Source organism: Dicentrarchus labrax, unplaced genomic scaffold, assembly GCF_905237075.1.
Source record: "Dicentrarchus labrax unplaced genomic scaffold, dlabrax2021, whole genome shotgun sequence".
NCBI lineage: Eukaryota > Metazoa > Chordata > Actinopteri > Moronidae > Dicentrarchus > Dicentrarchus labrax.
Window position 1 is genome coordinate 23,455,678 of NW_026136711.1, and position 19,959 is coordinate 23,475,636.

Below are 19,959 nucleotides of genomic sequence, written 5' to 3' on the forward strand. Positions count from 1 at the left end.
CACACTCACACACATAGCACACCTATCCTCTGTCTCCCTCTCTATTCCTTTTCACTGTATTTCTATACAGGCAGTCTTATAAAAATAAATTAGATATCCCTCCCACACACTCACTTTGACTCCGGCACATGTTACATCATCTCTGATGCCAAATTTCTTTTATCTTTTTACACTGCCAGCTAATCTCTTGAAGGAGCTTGACCACAAGTAGCGCACTTCATTTTGTGTGTTTAATCGTTTCTTCGATCAGCCATATCTGAAGAAACAGAACTATTAAGGTCTGGAGATGCGCTGGAAAGTTCTTCCTGGAAATAAAAATCTAACAGTTAGTTAAACCAGATAAGTTATTTGAGTGCTCAAACGAAATCTGTTACGATGTTGCCTTTTAACTAGGAACAATCTTTTTAGAGAAGTTTAAAAGCTTGCACAAAAGAATCAAAGACCCAACCAAAGCTGTGATTGTCAGCAGAGGGGTCTGTCTGGGCTGCGATAGGCTCAGAGACGGCAGCTTAAGGAGCAAGTTGTTGTGAGTAGTCAAGCTTTCGCATTGCTGTTGGGGATTTTAGTCAGATGGCGGCTGAGGGATCCCGGTGTGCTGCGAAAAATTTCAGTGGATGTCATGGTGGGCCTGCTTAAGACTCACTTCCTCTCTGACTTTCCCCTGACATTTTACTGCACACACACACACACACACATTCTCATTGTCAGCATGTGTTACTGTCCTTCCTTACCCATCCAATCTATCTCTGTGTCAGTGCTGCAGTAGATGCAGACCGTGTTCAAATCCATACAAAGCCACGTTCTTCTTAGCTTCCATGACTGTAAGCTTCCACTGCAGTAAGAACCTGAAAAGCAGACTTTCCTCACATTAAAGAAGAGTGATAGGCTTGTTTATTTATTTATTTATTATTTATTTATTTATTTATTTATTTATCTATCAATCAATCAATCAATCAATCAGTGTTAAAAATGAGTCCTACTCTAATGGTCATACCCACCGCCAGAGTGCAAAATATCACAAATCACTGCCGCCTCAGCGCTGCATTAATGTTAATGTAATTCTCTCTGTTTTGACAGGAACCTTGGGAAGTCGGGCCTGCGGGTGTCCTGCCTTGGATTAGGTAAGAGTCTCTTGGAAGTTTGCTGCACCTCAAAGAAAAAACTTTGTATAACAGATCTGTGAGGGGAACTTATAACCCCATGGTCCTTAATCTGTAAATGGGGAGAAAGTGTGAAAATTTAAGTTCCTGTGACTCTGCACAAGTTATAACATGGCTCAAATACATTAGCCAAACTCTGTGCCCTTTCATAGCTAGATCATGTTTCTTCTACACTGTGTGCAGCAACTGTGCACATGTGTGTTTATGTACTTATACTCTATACCCCACCTTCCCTGTCGTCCTCTCTAGGAACATGGGTGACGTTCGGCGGACAGATAACGGATGAGGTGAGAGCAGATGGATTTTGTCATCTTCCATTAGTCAAAGCTCAGAAATGGAAACCTTCCATATGATCTGGCATATCTTGCTCAAGAAGCCTATTTTTACCTATAGTGAAAACATACTGCTAGAGGGAGTCAACAGACAGAGAATAAACACATGTTATAGGAAGGCAAAGCCATTAAAGCCAGCTTTAGTCTTGTGAAGGAAGTTTAATAATTGAAAAGATCCTAACACCTCACATCAGTAGTGTCTCACCCCATCCTCTGTCCTCTCTGTTCCCTCTCCCCTGCTCTCTCAACAGATGGCAGAGCAGCTGATGACTCTGGCCTATGAAAATGGCATCAATCTGTTTGACACAGCGGAGGTCTACGCTGCTGGGAAGTGAGTATATCCTGTGCCACAGGTCACTTAGCAGTGAGCAGTAATACCAAATATTACCAAGCTGCTCACATGTGATTGATTTATAAAAGCACCAGGTAGAGATTACTAGTTACAGTTTGTCAGATGTGTTCCACAGTGGTGCACAAGCAAAGGTTCAGGGCATTAGTGAGGATCTCAATACTGCATTGCTACATACACAGTCATGGTAGGACAGATACTTAGAGGGTCACCACTACTTTAGGTGTCTAACCATATAAATCGTTAGGGTTTTCCCAAATACCATTTTTGGGGCTTCGAAGAGAATGACCTACAAATATTTGAATCTTTGACATGGACCCAACATTACACAGACATTGATATCAATGCTAAAACGTCATCGTTATGGATGAGTACTCCTCCTCTTCCTCCACACTCTACCCAGGGACCACCCCTTGCCTAAACCAAGGTTCAGGTGAGAGAGGGCATAGAAATACAATTTCTATGTTTATATGTTTTATATAAAGGGGTTGATAAGGCAGTGATGCAAAGTGAGTGTTTCTCTGAAGTTGCCAGCCGTGGATAATGCTTTAAAAACAAAAACAAAGCATTCTAAAACTGATTTGGCTTTCGGTTACAACGGCATGTGGTCAAAGCCTCGAAGCATTTGGGTCAGCCCTACGCAAAGTATGAATTACAATGGATGTAAATGGAATTTGGTTGTTTAGAAGAATTACTTGACTCTCATCAGCAATATGTATTTTCAGAAACAGTCTTGTTACTCAACAAGCATCACTGTCAACAGTTTTCACTGGGACTATTTTGTTAGCAGAAAGTAGTTCCAGTGACTAAAGGTACACAACAGATTTATGTTTCTGTCCTTGACCTATGACCTTAAAGGGTCGTCCTTTTCATCAACACCTTGTCATTGTTGCAGTAATATTCATGAGGGTTCAGATATTCATAGTCTTATTTTTAACCTCAGAAAACAACCTTGTATCGCCTTATGGCTGTATGTAGTGATGGGTTTCAGTTCCAGCATGGATTAATCTGGCTTTGTAGTAACTTGAGTGCTTTGAAATAATCTATGGGATTATCCTTTGCAAACAGTAACCGCACCAAGTCCTTTTTTTTTTAATCCTCCCAAGAATATCCTAGTATTGACATTATGTTTTGGGAGATTCATCAGAGGGCCAGTGTCTTGCAAAAGAAAATCAAAAGTAACAACAAGACAACACAAGAAACATGCACTAGGTCTCAGTGGTTTTCCTCATTCCTTATCTAATGCCCCAGCAGCCGTTGGCTGCTAAATGTCATCCCTACAATACAGTCTTCATTGTTCTGAAGAGCCTTTGACAATCTGCTGTTTAAACCTCGTTGTTTTTAGGATCTGGCCAGAAAAAGTTGATCTTTGACACAGAAGCATTACTAACTCCAACTTTGATCATTTAGCTACCATAAAATGAACCACAGTTTGACAGAAAGGACAAATCTGTTAGGCACGTGCAAATGTTTGTGACAGCGTGTCACACAGCTCGGTATGTGTTGCACAGGTGTTAATCCTGACAGCTTCGAGGAGCTTATATTACACACATACACAGAAGTAGAACAAATCACGCACCTTGCACATCAGAATTGAAAAAGCTTTCATGTGAAGTCTTCGGTGCTGGCTTACTGCGATTCCGTCATCAGTCAGACTCAGAGAACATGAAGTGGTGTTTGCCGGCTGTACAGTCAGTCAATCAGTCAGTCAGTCAGTCAGTCAGTCAGTGCGAGCATGGACAGATAAACAAGGTTTGTAAGCTCACACTCCCTGCTTGCAAACAGTGCTTGGCAGTTGTTGGCTGTTTGTTTGGCATGTTTGTCCTGGCTTAGCCCTACAAAACAGAGAAGCAAAACAACACACATAGAAATATTTAGATATTGATTGTGAATCTTTTCTAGCGTATCCATCCCAATACACAGACTACTGTTTCTCTGAAATGTATAAATAAATATGTTTAATTGCATAAATAAACATTCTCTGCTCATCTCATGTAGCTGTTGTTATCAGCAAACACATATGGCGTCAATGCATTTAAAAGTATGCGAGTAATTGGCAGAACAGAAATTGCTTCTTCATTTTCTTTCAGGCGTAGACATTTTGCTCTAGATGCATAGTAATTGCATGGTATTGCGTGGAACCAGTGACAAATTGGACGCATAATTACAGAGAAATCTGCAAGTAATAAAATATTATAAACCCATGAATAATGCAGCATTATGTCATTGGCTTCTGCCGTAAGTCATAACATCGACTCGGCACTGAAACACAGACCTAATTAATGGATGGATGAAGAAAGTCAACCTGCTTAAGGCACACTGTACCTTCTGTTTGGGCTCTCAAATTACTCACATTTCAGAAGGGCAACACACAGTGCACTGTGTGGGTGTTTGCCAGAGACACACACACACATATACACACAGTATTATGCACACAAACACACACATTATTGCTCCCAGGGGAGTGCTTGAGTGCCCGTTGTTTAAAAAGGTGGTGGGTCCAGCTGGCAGTGTCTGGAAAAACAGCCAGTAGTAGCTCAGCTCCTACTGTAGTCCTGCTGCGTGCTGGTTCAGCAGACTGTATCCGGCATGAGTAGGAAGAAAGAGTATTATTGAATTTACCTTTTTAATAAGAAAAGAGAGGAACAACATTAATAATGAAAACACACATGCAGGGGTTAACGTAATATTGGTGAAGATTTTCATTAAAATAACTGTTAAGTCACAAACTAGCAACACTCCTGGGAAAAATCACAAGTGGCGCACAGTTATAATGCGTTTTCCAACACCCAGCAGTGGTTGGGCCACAGAGAAAAGGGAAACTAAATCAACACTATCACAACATTCTCTGGATAAAAAATCAATATCATTCATATATTTTTGAGTTCTTTGTACTTTCATACTTCCATACATCAATATTTAAGTACCTGCAAAGTGTTGGCACTGACACACATACACATATACAGTATAAACATATATAGGGTCGGGCAGTAAAGCTGAAATCAACCCTGCAGCACCAATAAGATCATCTGTCTGGTATCAGTGTACAGAGCATGACACAGCAAAACATGGGAAGTGAGCTTCCAATAACTCATCCTGTCAGAGAGAAGCAAGATAGAAAAACAAAACAAAAAGTTAAATTGGAGACGAGGGTGTGAAAAGTTTAAGTAAAGATTTATTTATATAGCACTTCAAAACAAGTTACAAAGTGTTTCACCATAAAAGCTTCATGCATGAAATATCAAACAGGAAGAAAAGGGAGATGAATAATAACTGTTTCTTTCAGTACAGTTAGGTCATGTTTCCCTCTGGTTATCAGGAGGGGATTGTCGTTGCCCGCTAACCAGACAAAGATTGCAACTAACGATTAACTTCATTAATGATTAATCTGCAGATTTATTGTTTCATCCCTACACTAATCCAATCAAAGAACTGCAATTATAAGCATGTAACTGATAGTCTTTCAGTCTTGTTCAAGCCATCTGTATTTCTAGTTTAGTTGACCATCTGATCCTCAAAATCACATCAGACTGTCGCTCCACTCAACACAAACACACCGTTACTGGCTCTAATGTGCTGTGTCATAGGTGAGAGGAATGATGGTCCTTTATAGTTTTCAACACACTTGGGCAACAAAACACAATTTATTTGAAAACCAAATCGATTAGAGCAGCTAGCTTTATTGATCAGTGCACCCAAAATGAATCCAAAACAAATCATAGTTGTTTTTTTGTTTTGTTTTTTTTACCTCTGAGGAGCATCCAAATCCATTTTATGTGAAACTGTGTTACAAGGAGGTGTCTTATTATTTGTCAGAGTGAGAGGACTGGAGAGACATCCTACTGACAGGTTTCTGCCCAGCCCTAATGAGCCCCATGTTGATCGTAATGTCACTCATTAGCACCCCTATGGCTGCTAATGAGTGACATAGTGGTGCCTCCACAGCACAGCTGGGCCCGGGCCCCGCTGACTCTGACCTGGCAGCTTATTCACACTCACCAGTCCTAAACAGGTGCTCTTTCCAATGAAAGCTCTCTTATGCATTATACAGTATGTGTGCAGAGTTGGGACCTCTTTCTTTAATTTAGGGCTTGAATCATTCCTCAGACATCCGGGTGTAAATGCTCTTATCTTTTTAAGCCTTATCTTTATTTAATCATGCCTTCTACCCGTCTGCTTCGCAGGGCAGAGGTGGTGCTCGGAAACATCATAAAGAAGAAAGGATGGAGGTATGAGGCACACTTTAATTGAGTTTGGTGGTTTTTAATTTCCGTCCCAGCCAGCCTCCCTAATCTTGTATCATCTCCTTCCTTGCACATATTGGGAAGCAGGTGTGTTGTGAACTGAAACGGTAAGGTAGGGAGATGAAAGATTCATGCGGGCAGCCGTGCCATGCCCACACTCCTGTGTCCCTCCTCAAAGATGCTGAATAATGGATTAACTTCTAGTGCCTTGTCTTCTACCTTGTTGGTCCTGGATTGGCATTTGTATAGCTCTGTCAGGTCACGCCTACAACACTTATTCATTGCCGCTGGCCAAGTTCTGGCACAGTCACACTTATTGTGGGATGTGGGTGTGTGACATTGAAAGAATAATAGAAATGCATGATTACCCAAAGAATGTGGAGGAGCTTTTCAACCTGGCTGTTAATACATATAAAATAAAAGTATCTGTAACCCTTAGATATCACCAACTCCAATACATGATATTTTTTGTGCTTGAATTCTCCGTGTTTGGCAGGTGTGGTAACAGATGTGCTTTCATTTCCCATTTTCAGACGTTCAAGTCTAGTGATAACGACAAAGATCTTCTGGGGCGGAAAGTGAGTTTTATCTGGGATGCTTCTTTTTTACTAAGGTTGTGTGTCCAAGTGAGGAACGATCCTTCTGTATAATTTTTCTCGACTTGTTTGATGCTCCCGGTAATGGGATCATGTGTCATCCAAACTGATCTGTTGTCAGGTACTTTCAATACAGCTGAAACATTCATTAGATCATATATCACAAAGGATATTGTATGATATTCTATTACAGGCCCAGTCATATTTCAAATGATTGTTTATAACATAAGGTCACTTTTTAATGTATTTTTATTTTTTGTGTAGAGCGGAGACTGAAAGAGGTTTATCCCGAAAACACATTATAGAAGGTAAGTAGCAGAGCTGCAGATTATTGGATTAAATGCTGACACTGCAACAACAAAATACTTCCTAATTAGTTGCTTTGGCTTAAGGGAATCAAAGTTGCATTTTTAATAACTGACAAACTCTTGGGGTTGCCAAAAAGACGTATGGGTACAGTAACCCTCTGCATTATTTATGTGGCTGTATGTAGACTGATCATAATAATGTTGCACAGCAGAAGTTCCCTGTTACTAACTGTGGTGCTTATTTCTAGGTTTAAAAGCCTCTCTAGAAAGACTGCAGTTAGACTATGTCGATGTGGTGTTTGCGAACAGACCGGACCCTAATACACCTATGGAAGGTAATTATTTTGTCTCTACTTAAACCTTTATTGCTTTTGAATTATCACCCATTTCCTTTTAACCCTCTCACACACTTAACCATGTTTTTCTTATGTTTTGTCATATTGCACATTTAAAAAAAAAACACGCCTCTTTCCTGTCTCTATGACTACTGCAATATGAAGACTCAAATATACAAACCTCTTGTAACTGAAATTTCTATTTTTAAATGCTGCATGTTGTCCTGGTGCTTCCACCTCCACAGTCAGAATGAGGATAGATACTGATGCTGGAGACCTTTAAATGGCAGAGTGCTAACTGTGTGTGGGCTCAGCTGGCCTCACAGTATACATCTGCTCCTGTGTCAGAGTTCCCCTTTGGGTTAGAGTTCGCTCAGAGGTCATCTTCCTGCCTTCAGTTTGATGCTTCACTGGCCCCCGCTCTTACACATTACTTTAGTGTCTTGTTAGTTGGAAGTAGCTGGTGTTATCTGACGTAAAAGTCGAGGCAATTCTTTTGCCCATCTGCCCTTTTAAAGATTGCACACAGTTCACATGGACAGCTCTGAGTTGAGTCTTGAAACCCACAGCAGTTAGACCATCTGGTATATCTTATTCTGGCAGTAGCTAAAGGGAAGTAACACAGGGTGAAGAGGAGCTGAGCTGCTGTTCTGCCAGTTTACAGAGAAACCCCCTTAAACCAAGCACCCACTAGATGATAGGAGGGCTGATTTGTTGTCCCAGAGACTTTCCAGAAACAGTACATCAGCAAGGTGAATAGATGGAATATTGAGGATCGACACACCCCTGTAATATTGAGCTCTGGTGCTCCTGATCTTGTCTGGGAAACCCTGATCAATATCATTACATGCTTGATATTTTCGCCAGTAGAATGAAAGGAATCCTCACTGAAGACGGAAATGAAAGTTGGGTGTTATTATATTCGCCGTCACACAGGGTCAGATATGGCTGTAATATGAAACTCACTATCTGATGGCTTTAAATAAAATATACTGCTGTTTTGACAGAATATTGTGATTGGTCAACACATTAATGGAAAAAAACCTAATCCCCAGTGTACACTTTATAGAACCAAACATATGTTTTAATCCTCCTGTGGTTAAAAAACATAAACGGTGGTCCAGTTTGTCAGCCTTGTGCCTGTCGTCTCTTATTTATTTCACTGGGCTCTTTTCATGTCCCCCTGCAGCACGTTGCCGACAAAAAAAGACAGATTCTTGTGGATTTTTACATGAATGTCATTCAAGTGTACCTTGTTATGAATAGATGTCACCCTCATCAGAATGAACCACTCAGCATTCTGATTAACATAATCAGCTTTTCCACTTCTCTCCTGAATGGCCTGGGCCATTTGGATTGCAAATGATAACAAATACATATAAAGATAATAAAGAACAAGCCGCTCAGATACACAAAGTACAGCAGGCTCTATAGTGAGCATGAAAAAATAATATTATGTAAAAACAACGCTGTGACTTCATCATATACTGTGTTTTTAACATTTTTCTGTATTTTTACTTGCAGAAACGGTCAGAGCAATGACCCATGTGATAAACCAAGGCATGGCCATGTACTGGGGAACATCCCGCTGGAGCCCAATGGAGATAATGGTGAGACTCAGTGCATCTGTGTAGACAACAGTCCAAAGAATCAGTGATGTACGCTTCATTTCCAACATAGCCTAAGGAGGTTTTCCTTCCAAAGAAAGATTTAAATTTTTCCTGACCTTGCTGTATCATACCTTCTCCTGTTCTTGATGTTCTTTATACTGTATATGTAGCGCTGTTCTGTGAGCCTGATCTTGTTTATTCCCATGTTTTCCTTTAGGAAGCGTACTCTGTGGCGCGTCAATTCAACCAGATTCCTCCCATCTGTGAGCAGGCTGAGTACCACATGTTCCAGAGAGAGAAGGTGGAGGTGCAGCTACCTGAGCTCTTCCACAAGATAGGTGAGCAGCGATGGATTTGTGACTGTGAGAATTGGGTTATGGGCTTCTTTTAAGGTACAGTAGCATTACTGCAGTATATTGGAAATTCTGTACAAACAATGCAGAGTCCTAAAGGTCCAGTCTGTAGGATTTAGTAGCATCTAGCAGTGAAGTTTCAGAAGTGTGTAGGAGGAACCTTAGTGACCATGAAACATGCAACACTCAATGCCCTATCTACAACCAGGGTTGGGTTTGTCCATTCTGGGCTACTGTAGAAACATGGCAGTTCAGCATGGCGGACTCCATGGAAGGTGACCTTTGGCGTCTGTAAATAAAAACTAACCATTCTAAGGTAATGAAATCATAACCATTCTCATTTTCAGGTAATTAAATGCTAATGAAAACATACCTATCAACACTATATTACATTTCTGCCAATAAATCTGCCTAAATGTTACACACTGGACCTTTAAATGCAAAGATCTCTGTTCTTTGTGGCATACGGACACACAAGCCAGAAGACAAGCTAGGTTTCCAGCCACAGCTTCAAAAAGAGCATCCTGTATGTATATACATCTCGCAAATGTGAATAGATACAAATCCACTCAGTTTCTGTCCGGCTATGCCAGGCTCAGTGTTCTGTGTCACTGTGCATGTAAAACTAAATGAGCTCGTCCAGATTTAAATGGGTTTGTCTTGTGTAAGTTGTCACACAAATTATACAATTAGCAGTGTGTGACTTGAGTGACAAACAAGATGACACAGAAGTCCTTTCTGACGCCACTATCAAGTCAACAAAAACCTCTTAAAATACATTTTAAAAAGCCTCTCGCTTCACAGAAAGAAACTTTTGTACCTGGAGTTGCCAGGATCGTTTTTCTTCCAATGACAAAATAAGGACTACAGCTCCTTGGGGAAGCGAGTCATGGTGTCAGTGATGACTGTGATCACATGTTTTCGTCCTCAGGTGTGGGGGCCATGACGTGGTCACCACTTGCCTGTGGGATCATCTCGGGGAAATACGACGGCAGGGTGCCTCCGTACTCTCGGGCCTCTCTGAAGGTAGATGAACCATGCTCGCTTCTGTTTGTCTGTCTTTATCCCGCTCTGATCATCTGTGCCTGTGTCGCTGTTTTTGTCTCTGTGTTTCCCTACTGGTTGCTGGTTGTTTGTTTGACTGTGTGTTTGTGTCTTTCAGGTTCTGTAACTTTGTGCACACCCCATTTATCTGTGTGTGTTCAGTGCCATGTTGACTCCATGCACTGTGTTCCTCTTCCCATGCAGCGCTGTTTGACACCGTTTGCCAGCTGTTGTCATTTTAGTGCATGCACACGAATGCATACATGTAGGACAATAGCAGTGCAGCATGTGTACATATTTATTTAAACTGACACTGTAGATAACAACACTTTTTGAACTAAAATTAAATAATTAAATTGGTAGATGAATCATTAAGCCATCCAGCTTTATTCTAGACATCTCATGTGACCTAGGTTCAGTTTTGTTTTCCTCTAAGCATAAGGGAACTACACAGCCGTAACTGAACATTAATGAGGAGGAGAGGCAGCTTTAATTATTTATTTATTCAGTGAGCACTCAGAAACCCAGAGGAATATTTGACTTTCGGCAACCACAGATTACACATGATGTCAAATAATGTTAGAGATTTTGACATTTGAACAAAAATGAGTCCAAGACAACTCAACCTCTGCATTACCCAGAAGCTAACACCTGACTTAATGCAATGATGTGTCCGTGTAGTGGAGTGGCATGTTGTGTATCTGTGGATTGTGTGTCAGTGACTGTCGATTAGACCGCTCCTGGTTTCATGAAACTAGCTTTCCATGTTGGTGTTGTGCAGTACTTATGATGACGTGTGGAATGTGCTGCTTCCTGTTTGGTTCAGTGTTGCCTGTGGATGTTTGTGGTATTTTGGCTCTTTAAACTCAGCGATTATCCTTACTGGTATCTAACTTGTTACTAATGGCATTATGGTGTTATTCATAATCCTCGATACTATATAAAGATTACTGTTGTGACACAGCTGAGCTAACAGATATAATTTCAGTTTAAATAGAAAATGCTTCTTCCTTTAATGTTTGTAACTTTATAATAATAACTATGAACTAAATACTTCAGTAAGCGTAGCTCTAGCTGTGTTTGCCTGGCTGAGGTGTAGACAGCAGGAGACAGAGTCACTTGTTTAAAAACAGGCCCTGGTGACACAGGAGCTGCGGCGCAGCGGTGTGAGCAGGGCTGTGTTTTTGAGCAGGTGTGCTGTGTTTTCGACAGGGTTACCAGTGGTTGAAGGACAAGATCTTGAGCGAGGAGGGCCGGCGTCAGCAGGCGAAGTTGAAAGAGCTGCAGGCAATCGCGGAGCGGCTGGGCTGCACTCTGCCCCAACTCGCCATCGGTACGCAGATACACTCTGCCGCTCTCTCTCTTTCTGTCTGTCTGTCCGTCCCTCTGCCTCGGACGGGCCCGAGGTCAGCGACGCTGTCGCAGCTGTCTGTTTGACTGTTGGTGTGTTGTGTTGTCATGTGTGTCTTTGTCTGGGCTGTAACAACTGTAGTTTTTTTTTTTTTAAGATATTAATGGAGAGAAAGCGAGTAGGAAATTGAGAATAAGAAAATAAAAAGGTAAATAGTGTTTTAAATGGACACAAGCTCCTCTATAACCTTGCTCGCTGTTTCTCAGAGCCCAGTAGAGATTGCACTAACATTAATAAACAGAATCTGGCACCGGACCTACATTAAGGCAGTAATGTAAATATCAACAGAAGGAATGCAAACATGTTTACAGTGTATATATTTGTTTATGCAGGTCCATGGTGTTAAAATGTATTTAACAGTTTCCAGTGTCAGCACTAAAATAGCATCGCAGACATAAATCCGTCGAGTGACCGATATCGATTTGCTGCCGGGAAGGAAAGTGAGAATGTGCAAACCCCAAATATGCACACTCCTGCGAGGGCTGTTAAAGCGTCAGACATTAGGGACGCAGCGAGTAAATCTGGGACTCCCTCTCCTATCTCTGCACAGATCACGGCAGATTTTTCACCCTCGCAGTAATGCGGTGTCATAGATTAGGTTTCACGGCCCATTAGCGGACACGCTCATCTCTCCCAATTACCATAAATCCTTCCAGCACTCCTGAAGGCAGCACAGGAGATTAATGTCCACCATGTAGTCCTCTACATCACTGTGGCACTCCAGTATTGGATAAAAACTATACAACAATGACACACTCCTTTCCTGCCTTGGGCTTTATACTGAGGAGTTCAGGAAACAATGAGATTGTGAGAGGAAGAGTAGAGTTAATAGATGTTGTGGAAGACCTTTAACTGTTGTCACTTCTGGCCATATTCCCACGTTGGTGGAAGATTTTGATGTAGAAACATAATCCCACTATTTTTACAGAAAGATTCTCCATCCCTTTATGCTGTAATCTGTTTACAACTTTTTTCAATTGCAAAAGCACTCAGTTGTATTGCATAATGCAGCTCGCAATTACAAGCAACATATGAGCTTTTTGTGTCAGCTTGTACAGAGAGATCACAAAAAAGGTGTTTCCTGCCTATTATAAGCAGAGTGCAGTATGGGAATTTAACATTTACTCAGATACTGTACTGAAGGGAATATATGTCCTTGAACATTCCCACTGTATTCTACATTATACCTCTACTGCACTACATTCATTTGACATGGGGATACAGATATTGAGCCTATTAGATTAGGATTCACTGTCATTTTAAAATTCTGTTTCTTCTTAATTTAGCAGATTAAGATATAATATATAAAAAAAGTGATCCATTTGTATAAAATACAGTTATAGATTAAACTCTCCAACAGTATATAGAATATATATAGTATCCTCTGAACCGTCTTTACCATTAAAATGCTACATGTTAATTCAGTAGTAATATGTGATAATGTACCGAGTACTTTTAACTGATAATATTTGCTTGTAGTGGAGTATTTTTATATTATGGTATGTAAAGGATGTGGTGAGTGTGATGTGAGTATGTTTGTGGGCAGCTATAAATCTGTCATATTTCATTTGTGGACAGGAAATGTTCGCAGTAGTTTCCAGGATGTTTTAGTCGTGAAGGGATTTGCATTTGACATGTATTTAAACAGAAAATCAATCTGCTGTGTGTTTGTGTGGTTGTTGTGATAATTGGTGCAGTGTGTTTTTGTGTGAATCAGGGTTGTGTTGTGTGAGTGTATGTGTGTCCATAGTGGTGGTTGGGGTGTCATTGCTGTTTACTGGTCTCCTGCAGCGTGGTGCCTACGGAACGAGGGGGTGAGCTCTGTCCTTTTAGGGGCGTCCAACACCGACCAGCTGATGGAGAACATAGGAGCAATACAGGTGAGTCCACAAAAAGAGTGTGTGCGTGTACGTGTGTTTGTTGTCCTGCAGAGCAAATCAGTGTTTGTGAAAATGTGACCTGACCCGTTTCATCGGGGCCTGTCTTCGTGCCGTAACGGCAGCCTCCTCTCCTGGGCACAGCTCGGCCTCTTGGGCAGTTTGCTGCTGCACGCTTGGGTGCTTTACTGTACCGAGTTAATAAGGTCAGCGGAGTATCAGTTGCCAGGGGGATTGGAGACAGGCTTACGGCCACTTCTTCCTCTCCTGATAAGATGCACTCCTTTAATGGGGTTTTCAGACCGGTGGGGGTTTACGTCCTCTCCTCACATTATGTCTGGCCTGCAGTAAAGAGCATTCCTGCTCTCCCCTATTCTGATGCTTTGTGTATCCCCGTGTGTGTGTGTGTGTGTGTGTGTGTGTGTGTGTGTGTGTGTGTGTGTGTGTGTGTGTGTGTGTGTGTGTGTGTGTGTGTGTGTGTGTGTGTGGACACATTAGTATACTAGACATGTACACAATATACGTCTCCTCTCCCTTAGTACATTTGATATTTCGGTTTTGAAATGCTATGCTCACATTTCCCGAGGGCTCCATATTTTTCCTTTTAATGGGAATTTTACATCATAGACCCTGAAATAGACACACAAGTCAACATGAAAGGACTTATTTTTTTATTTAATATCTACACTGTTTGAAGAGAAAATTAGAGAACAAATTATCTTTTTTATATATTCTACATGGTTATAGTTTATTTAATTACATCTTCAAAATTAAACTGTTTTCTATTTGAAACTATTTTGTGGATTCTATAGAAGGAAATTACAGTAAAGTATAATAACATCACTGCTGTGTAATGACGACTTTTACTGCAATATTAGTACATTTTGCTAATAAATAACAAGTTAAAATTTTGAAGGGACTTTAACATTTAATGCAGTATTTTAACTTTGTGCTTATTGCTGCTTCAGTAAACTATCTGAGTCCTTCTTCCTCCGCTGTGTAAAGTGTAATAATTTACACCAACAAATCAGCTCAATGTGGTACTCAATGAAGGTACAAAAAAACTTTATTTTATATGTTTAATTTTAAAACCACCCACAGGATTGAAAACAAATTAAATAAACTTTAGATTATTTACACTTTTACACACAGCTAAAAGTTTCAGACTGGAAGTCGCATCATTGATGAAATAAAGTCACCCTTCAGCGCTATCTAGAGGCTTTGATGTGCAACTGCAGACAGTTTCTGAAGGACCAAAAGACCAAAACCACTGAAAGTACCGCTGACAGTAAACATAAGTGAAGCGAACATATTCACCCATTGTGTCTCTATCCCATCACAGGTTCTTCCGAAGTTGTCGTCGTCCATCACACACGAGGTGGACAGCATCCTGGGGAACAAGCCGTACAGTAAAAAGGACTACCGCTCCTAACGCGCAGTGCGGCCCCGCCCGGCAGGGCTGCACCAGGGCTGCAGCCGCAGCGCCCCACCTTTGCCTGATCCTCTGTTTGCTTGAGCTTTTACTGAGTGAGACCCTGGCGCATGAGTCTGGCCACACCAAGGCCACCCAGGGCACCTCATTTAGAGTCACGGGGATAAGATAAGAAAAAATAGTCACCAGGAAAAGGAAGGGATTGACAAAGAAAGACGTAAGTGGAAGAGAGGTTAGGGATATGCGCTCATACTTAAATCAGTTATACATTCAATTCAGCTGAACGTATTTTAAAACCGTAGACAAAAATATCTTTTTAAAAAAAATAAGCACACGCTTGCTTGGCAGCCAGATTTTTTTTTTTCTGCTTTTTTTTTTCTAAAACTGAATGCAACTAAAAGGAAGATTAAGTTCATACTGTATGAATATACGCAAACTACTCTGTTGCACATGTACCATAGCCATGCATTTGTTCCTTGGACGTTCTGTTTACAAACACGTGTGTACTGTACCGAGTCCGTCAAGGTTTCTCTGAAAAACTGTTTGTGTTGTCGACATTAATCGGTGTACGAGCCCTCTCGTGGGCTTTAACAATCAGCACTTTAATATTGTCAGTATAGATGTTGGAGGGTAGTTTTAAAGGAGGGGAGAGGATGGGTATTACAATAGTCTTATCTCACAGCCATTGCACTATAGAATCATATCTCCTGATAATTCCCTCTCCTCGTCCTCCCTCTGTGTCTTCACTGGCGGTACATTTGTCCAGCCCGATGCTCCTGCTATCTAAGTGTGGCGGTGGCGGTCAAGATGAGAGGAGAGGCTTCTCCTGCGTCCTGACCAGTGAACCGTCCGTGATGACGAGCCGATGTGTCAGGGTAACTGGTCTCCCACTGAAGAGTCGAGTCTATTTACTCCTCCTTAATGGTAGGAGCTGCAGTCGTGTTAAAATCCAATGCAGAGTTCACTGTGTTACCCAACCTCTGTTTTCAGGCTGAGGATTTACTGTACAGGAAGTGGTTTATATCAGTGCTGGATCCACATCTCATGGAAACTTCTCCTTGATCAAATTGTGTTCAAGTATTTTTGCCTTATTTACAGTTGCATCAGGCTGTGCTGTGGGCTTTGGCGTAGACGAGCAGCTCGACGGCTGCCCCCCTTTAGCCGACTGGCCTCATGTGCCCAGAATATACGGGAACGCTGACTGGTGGAAGTGGCATTTGTTTTGCGAGGAAGAGATGGTGTGTGTGTGTGTGTGTGTGTCCAGCTAATGAGTGAGTGGCAGCAGCTCAGGGAACAGAGCAGGTGGTTTTAGTCGTGTGTTGGCGTGCACATGGTCAGGAGGTTGTATTTACTCGTCTGTCTTTCTTTCGTGTGTGGACACTGGCGAGGACCAGTGACATTTTAGCGTGGCTTGAGCCAAAGATCTTCTTCATCTTCATCTCTCTTTGACAACACGGTTTCACTCTCACTTCTTGCAAGATTATAGAACTCATTTTGACGCATGTGCTGTCAAGCTTGTTATCTATCTATGGACTTTACTCCATATATATCTTTACTTGACAATGCTGTTATACTAGTTAACAAATAACGTCCTTCATATACAGAATGCGTAGTACAGCTACTTGCTTTAGGATCGGTAAGGTTCGTTTCAGGCATCATACGACCTGAGACGTGTCAGAAGTATTATCGCAAAATTTGACACCACCTATATCATTCTTTCTCCTTTGGGTGCTCTCCTACTGTGATTAAAGCACAAGTGGATAGCATGTGATACATTCTCAAAGCATGGACCCTCTTCACCCAGCCTACAGTACCTACGGGTCGAGTAAGGTGATGCTACTCCGCTTACTAACACGTGTAGATAACAAATCTTTACTAACAGCTGATAAACTATTGATTCTTAGCAGAAAAAATAAATTAAAAAAACCGATGAAAGAAAACTGTCATATTGGTGCGAATGAGGACACGAATGAGATGTAGGTGCGTCTCAGTTGAAGCGGAGGGGATAATCGAAGTGAGCGTTACTGCGAGGGATTTGTGCAGATGAGGTTTACAGTCTGCTTCGTTACTCGTCCTCGGTCATTTTTAACAGCAAAATGATTTAATGTCTCTGCTGTTGATCCTGTGTGTGGGGGGGGGGGGGGGAGGGAGGGAGGGAGGGACAATTTACTAATCCCTTGCTTTAGCCTGTTGTATAAATTGATCCCTGTATACGTTTGATTTGCTGTGTCCGAGTGAATAAAACTGGCGCAAGCCGATCTTTTTTTTTTTTCAATAAGAGGGTAAAAAAAGATGAGCAAAGAACATTTTGTTTATTTAGTCTGTGGAGTTCCTGTGTCCTAATATTTTCATCTGCAGGGAGTGGAGAGAAAGTTTGAGACTTAAAGGAAAAAGTTCACTTATTTGCTTTCTTGTTGAGAGTTAAAAGATTGATACCACGCTCATATCTGTCTGCTGAAGACACAGCTGACGCTAACGTCTGTCAGCAGCCAGCAAACTGAAGTTCAGGAATTAACACGTTACATCTCGTTTGTTTAATCCAGGTGGGCAAAAACTCCATCAGTCTGTTCCCCCTTACTTTAACCTGAACCCAACCAGTTATCTCTGCTAACACCTAAACATTAACTAACAGAAGCCCTAACCATGAAGATCCACTGGCAGCCAACGAATCTCCCCACCCTGCCTCCACCACTTCTCCTCCTGTGGGCATATCTGTGCTCACGAGCTAGCTAATAGATTGTTAGTTAGCTTTGTGCAAATAAGAAAATAACAGTTTATGTGACTTTGTGCCGTGCAGCACTTTGTTTTTGTTTGTACATGTAATTTTGAACATTTAAAAATAAGATATAACATCTTAATTATGCTGGTAAGTGGACTGTTACCCTTTGCACAGAGCCAGTCTTTTTCTGCAGGAGCAATATCAATCTTCTCACCTAACTCTCAGCAAGACAGTGAATGAGTGTATTTCCCAAAATGTCAAATATGTCCTTTTAAACTATTGCTGTGCATTCAGTTTGACCATCAGTGTTATTTCACTCCGTGCTGACCTGCCCAACACAGATCCTGTGGTGTTGAAAGGTTTCTGCACATTGTAGAAATAACTTGTTTTTAAGGGATTTAAGAGATTCATGTTTTAAGTGGTCCTAGTTTCATCATATCTGCTGTTCTAACATTGTAATGACTAATTCAGAAATGAAACCAGAACCACAAATGGATAGAGCTTATTTTACAGAAGGTTCTAGGTTATACAGAGAATATATTTTTTATGTTTTAGCCTTTAATGCAGTAGAGAGAATCAAAAGAACTGTTTTTATTTTTTTCCATCATGCTGCATTTTCCTATCAGTATTGTATCGATTTTAAGACTGACATAAAGAAGCAATTTTTTTGTGTTGTGTATGCATTATGAGGAATGCTCTGAACTGAATGCAAACAGTGGACTGACTTCACTCTGAAGATGACGTAGTGAGAGCCTGGTATCTCCTGTACATAGTTTGACCTTTGTATATATATTTCTGGTTGTGATCACCTCTGCCTTTTCTCTTTTTCTTTTTTAATTTTCTTTTGCAGGCGTTGCTATCTGCACTGTGCTTGAATCTGAATTTAGACAGGATGTACAGCTTCGATCTTCAATGAAAATGAAATAATGATAAATAAGAATGGTAAACAAACATTTACGTGTCTGTCTTTATTGCCATTCATGTGTAAAATCTCTTTCTGGGTTGTTTCACTGGACTAGATTTGGATTTGGAGTCTTTTTTCCGAGTGAAAAACAAGGATGCATTTTAAACTTGTGTTATATTCAATTGTATACAACTGTGAAATATAAATATGAAGCAATTTATACACAAAAATTCAAAAGAAAATATATAGACACTTAACCTTGGAGAAAATGCAAATGAACTTGTGCTGTGTAATGTTTAGTGAACTACTGTCTGTTTAAGGCACATTTAGTCAGCAGGAATGGGCTTTACAGTGATATTGTACTATAAAAGCATTAGTCTTGTTGCATTGTACATTAAAGCACCATTGGACCGAGGGTAGTACTTCATATTGTATAGACTGAAACACAACTTCAGACGGTTTTAAAACGTTGCCTCAGTGTCAGAGGTTGCATCATATCCAGCAATATCACCAAGTTCCTTAAAAAAAATTAGAGATTATTTTATATACAGTTCCTGCAAAAAGGCATTTCAAGGACAAAAATAAACATAAAACACCAAAAGTGCAGTAAACACATCTACAATCTCCTGACACTGCACTCAGCGGACATAGTTTTTGAGGAGCGATTTTTAAATCGTGAAGACTAAAAAGATGTTCGATGGTCCACTTTGATCGCAAGAGAAAAATCACGTCATGTACCAGTGAGTTCAGGCTGATGAAACAGGCTGGAACAGTTCAAAAGGACACTTTGGCACGCGAAAAAAAAGTCCAAAAAGTATCCATCCAGCTCAGGTCCAATCATGAAACTGCAGTTCTCATCAGAGAGTCTATTCCCATGAAGGTCTTCGAGCTGCCTGCTACAACTTCCTGTCACAAGCTTTCACTCACTTGAGTCACTTCAGTAAAATGTAGTTGATCTGTCCCGGTTCCAGTTGGAGTCTCTCCAGCTCGATGGTGGTGCTATAATGAGTTGTCATGTTGTGAGTCTCCTCTGCTGTTGCCGTAGGTGAGGCGCGGAGGTCCACCTGAGGAGAGGCACACAAAGAGCTGTGAGTCCATTCACATTTGATTAGAACGACGAAGACACTGAAGGGAAAGCGCAGCCTCTGCAGACTGTGGACACTACCTGAACGCTGTCAGCACTTACACTAGTTTTTTACTCTTATTTCACCAACTCAGCTGAAATGTCACTGCTGGTCTGACTCAAGACTCCGTGGGGATGTAATGATGAAGTAACATATCTGTA

General features: G+C 41.0%; 2 protein-coding genes across 9 annotated transcripts in view; one reads left to right on the plus strand and one right to left on the minus strand.

Moving 5' to 3' along the window:
• kcnab2a (potassium voltage-gated channel subfamily A regulatory beta subunit 2a) overlaps positions 1 to 16,151 on the plus strand; it is a 79,241-nt gene extending 63,090 nt beyond the window's left edge. For all 6 annotated transcript variants that reach the window (XM_051416106.1, XM_051416105.1, XM_051416108.1 and 3 more), the window contains 13 exons: positions 1,078 to 1,121; positions 1,410 to 1,447; positions 1,744 to 1,823; positions 6,026 to 6,070; positions 6,619 to 6,663; positions 6,946 to 6,989; positions 7,238 to 7,324; positions 8,849 to 8,934; positions 9,152 to 9,272; positions 10,219 to 10,313; positions 11,544 to 11,664; positions 13,534 to 13,622; positions 14,962 to 16,151. In XM_051416106.1, the coding sequence (XP_051272066.1) occupies positions 1,078 to 1,121; positions 1,410 to 1,447; positions 1,744 to 1,823; positions 6,026 to 6,070; positions 6,619 to 6,663; positions 6,946 to 6,989; positions 7,238 to 7,324; positions 8,849 to 8,934; positions 9,152 to 9,272; positions 10,219 to 10,313; positions 11,544 to 11,664; positions 13,534 to 13,622; positions 14,962 to 15,051 (985 nt within the window). In that variant the 3' untranslated portion in view covers positions 15,052 to 16,151. The remainder of the gene's footprint in view (positions 1 to 1,077; positions 1,122 to 1,409; positions 1,448 to 1,743; positions 1,824 to 6,025; positions 6,071 to 6,618; positions 6,664 to 6,945; positions 6,990 to 7,237; positions 7,325 to 8,848; positions 8,935 to 9,151; positions 9,273 to 10,218; positions 10,314 to 11,543; positions 11,665 to 13,533; positions 13,623 to 14,961) is intronic.
• A 2,572-nt stretch (positions 16,152 to 18,723) lies between these two features.
• Positions 18,724 to 19,959, minus strand: part of megf6b (multiple EGF-like-domains 6b) — a 57,647-nt gene continuing 56,411 nt past the window's right edge. For all 3 annotated transcript variants that reach the window (XM_051416095.1, XM_051416094.1, XM_051416096.1), the window contains one exon: positions 18,724 to 19,738. In XM_051416095.1, the coding sequence (XP_051272055.1) occupies positions 19,674 to 19,738 (65 nt within the window). In that variant the 3' untranslated portion in view covers positions 18,724 to 19,673. The remainder of the gene's footprint in view (positions 19,739 to 19,959) is intronic.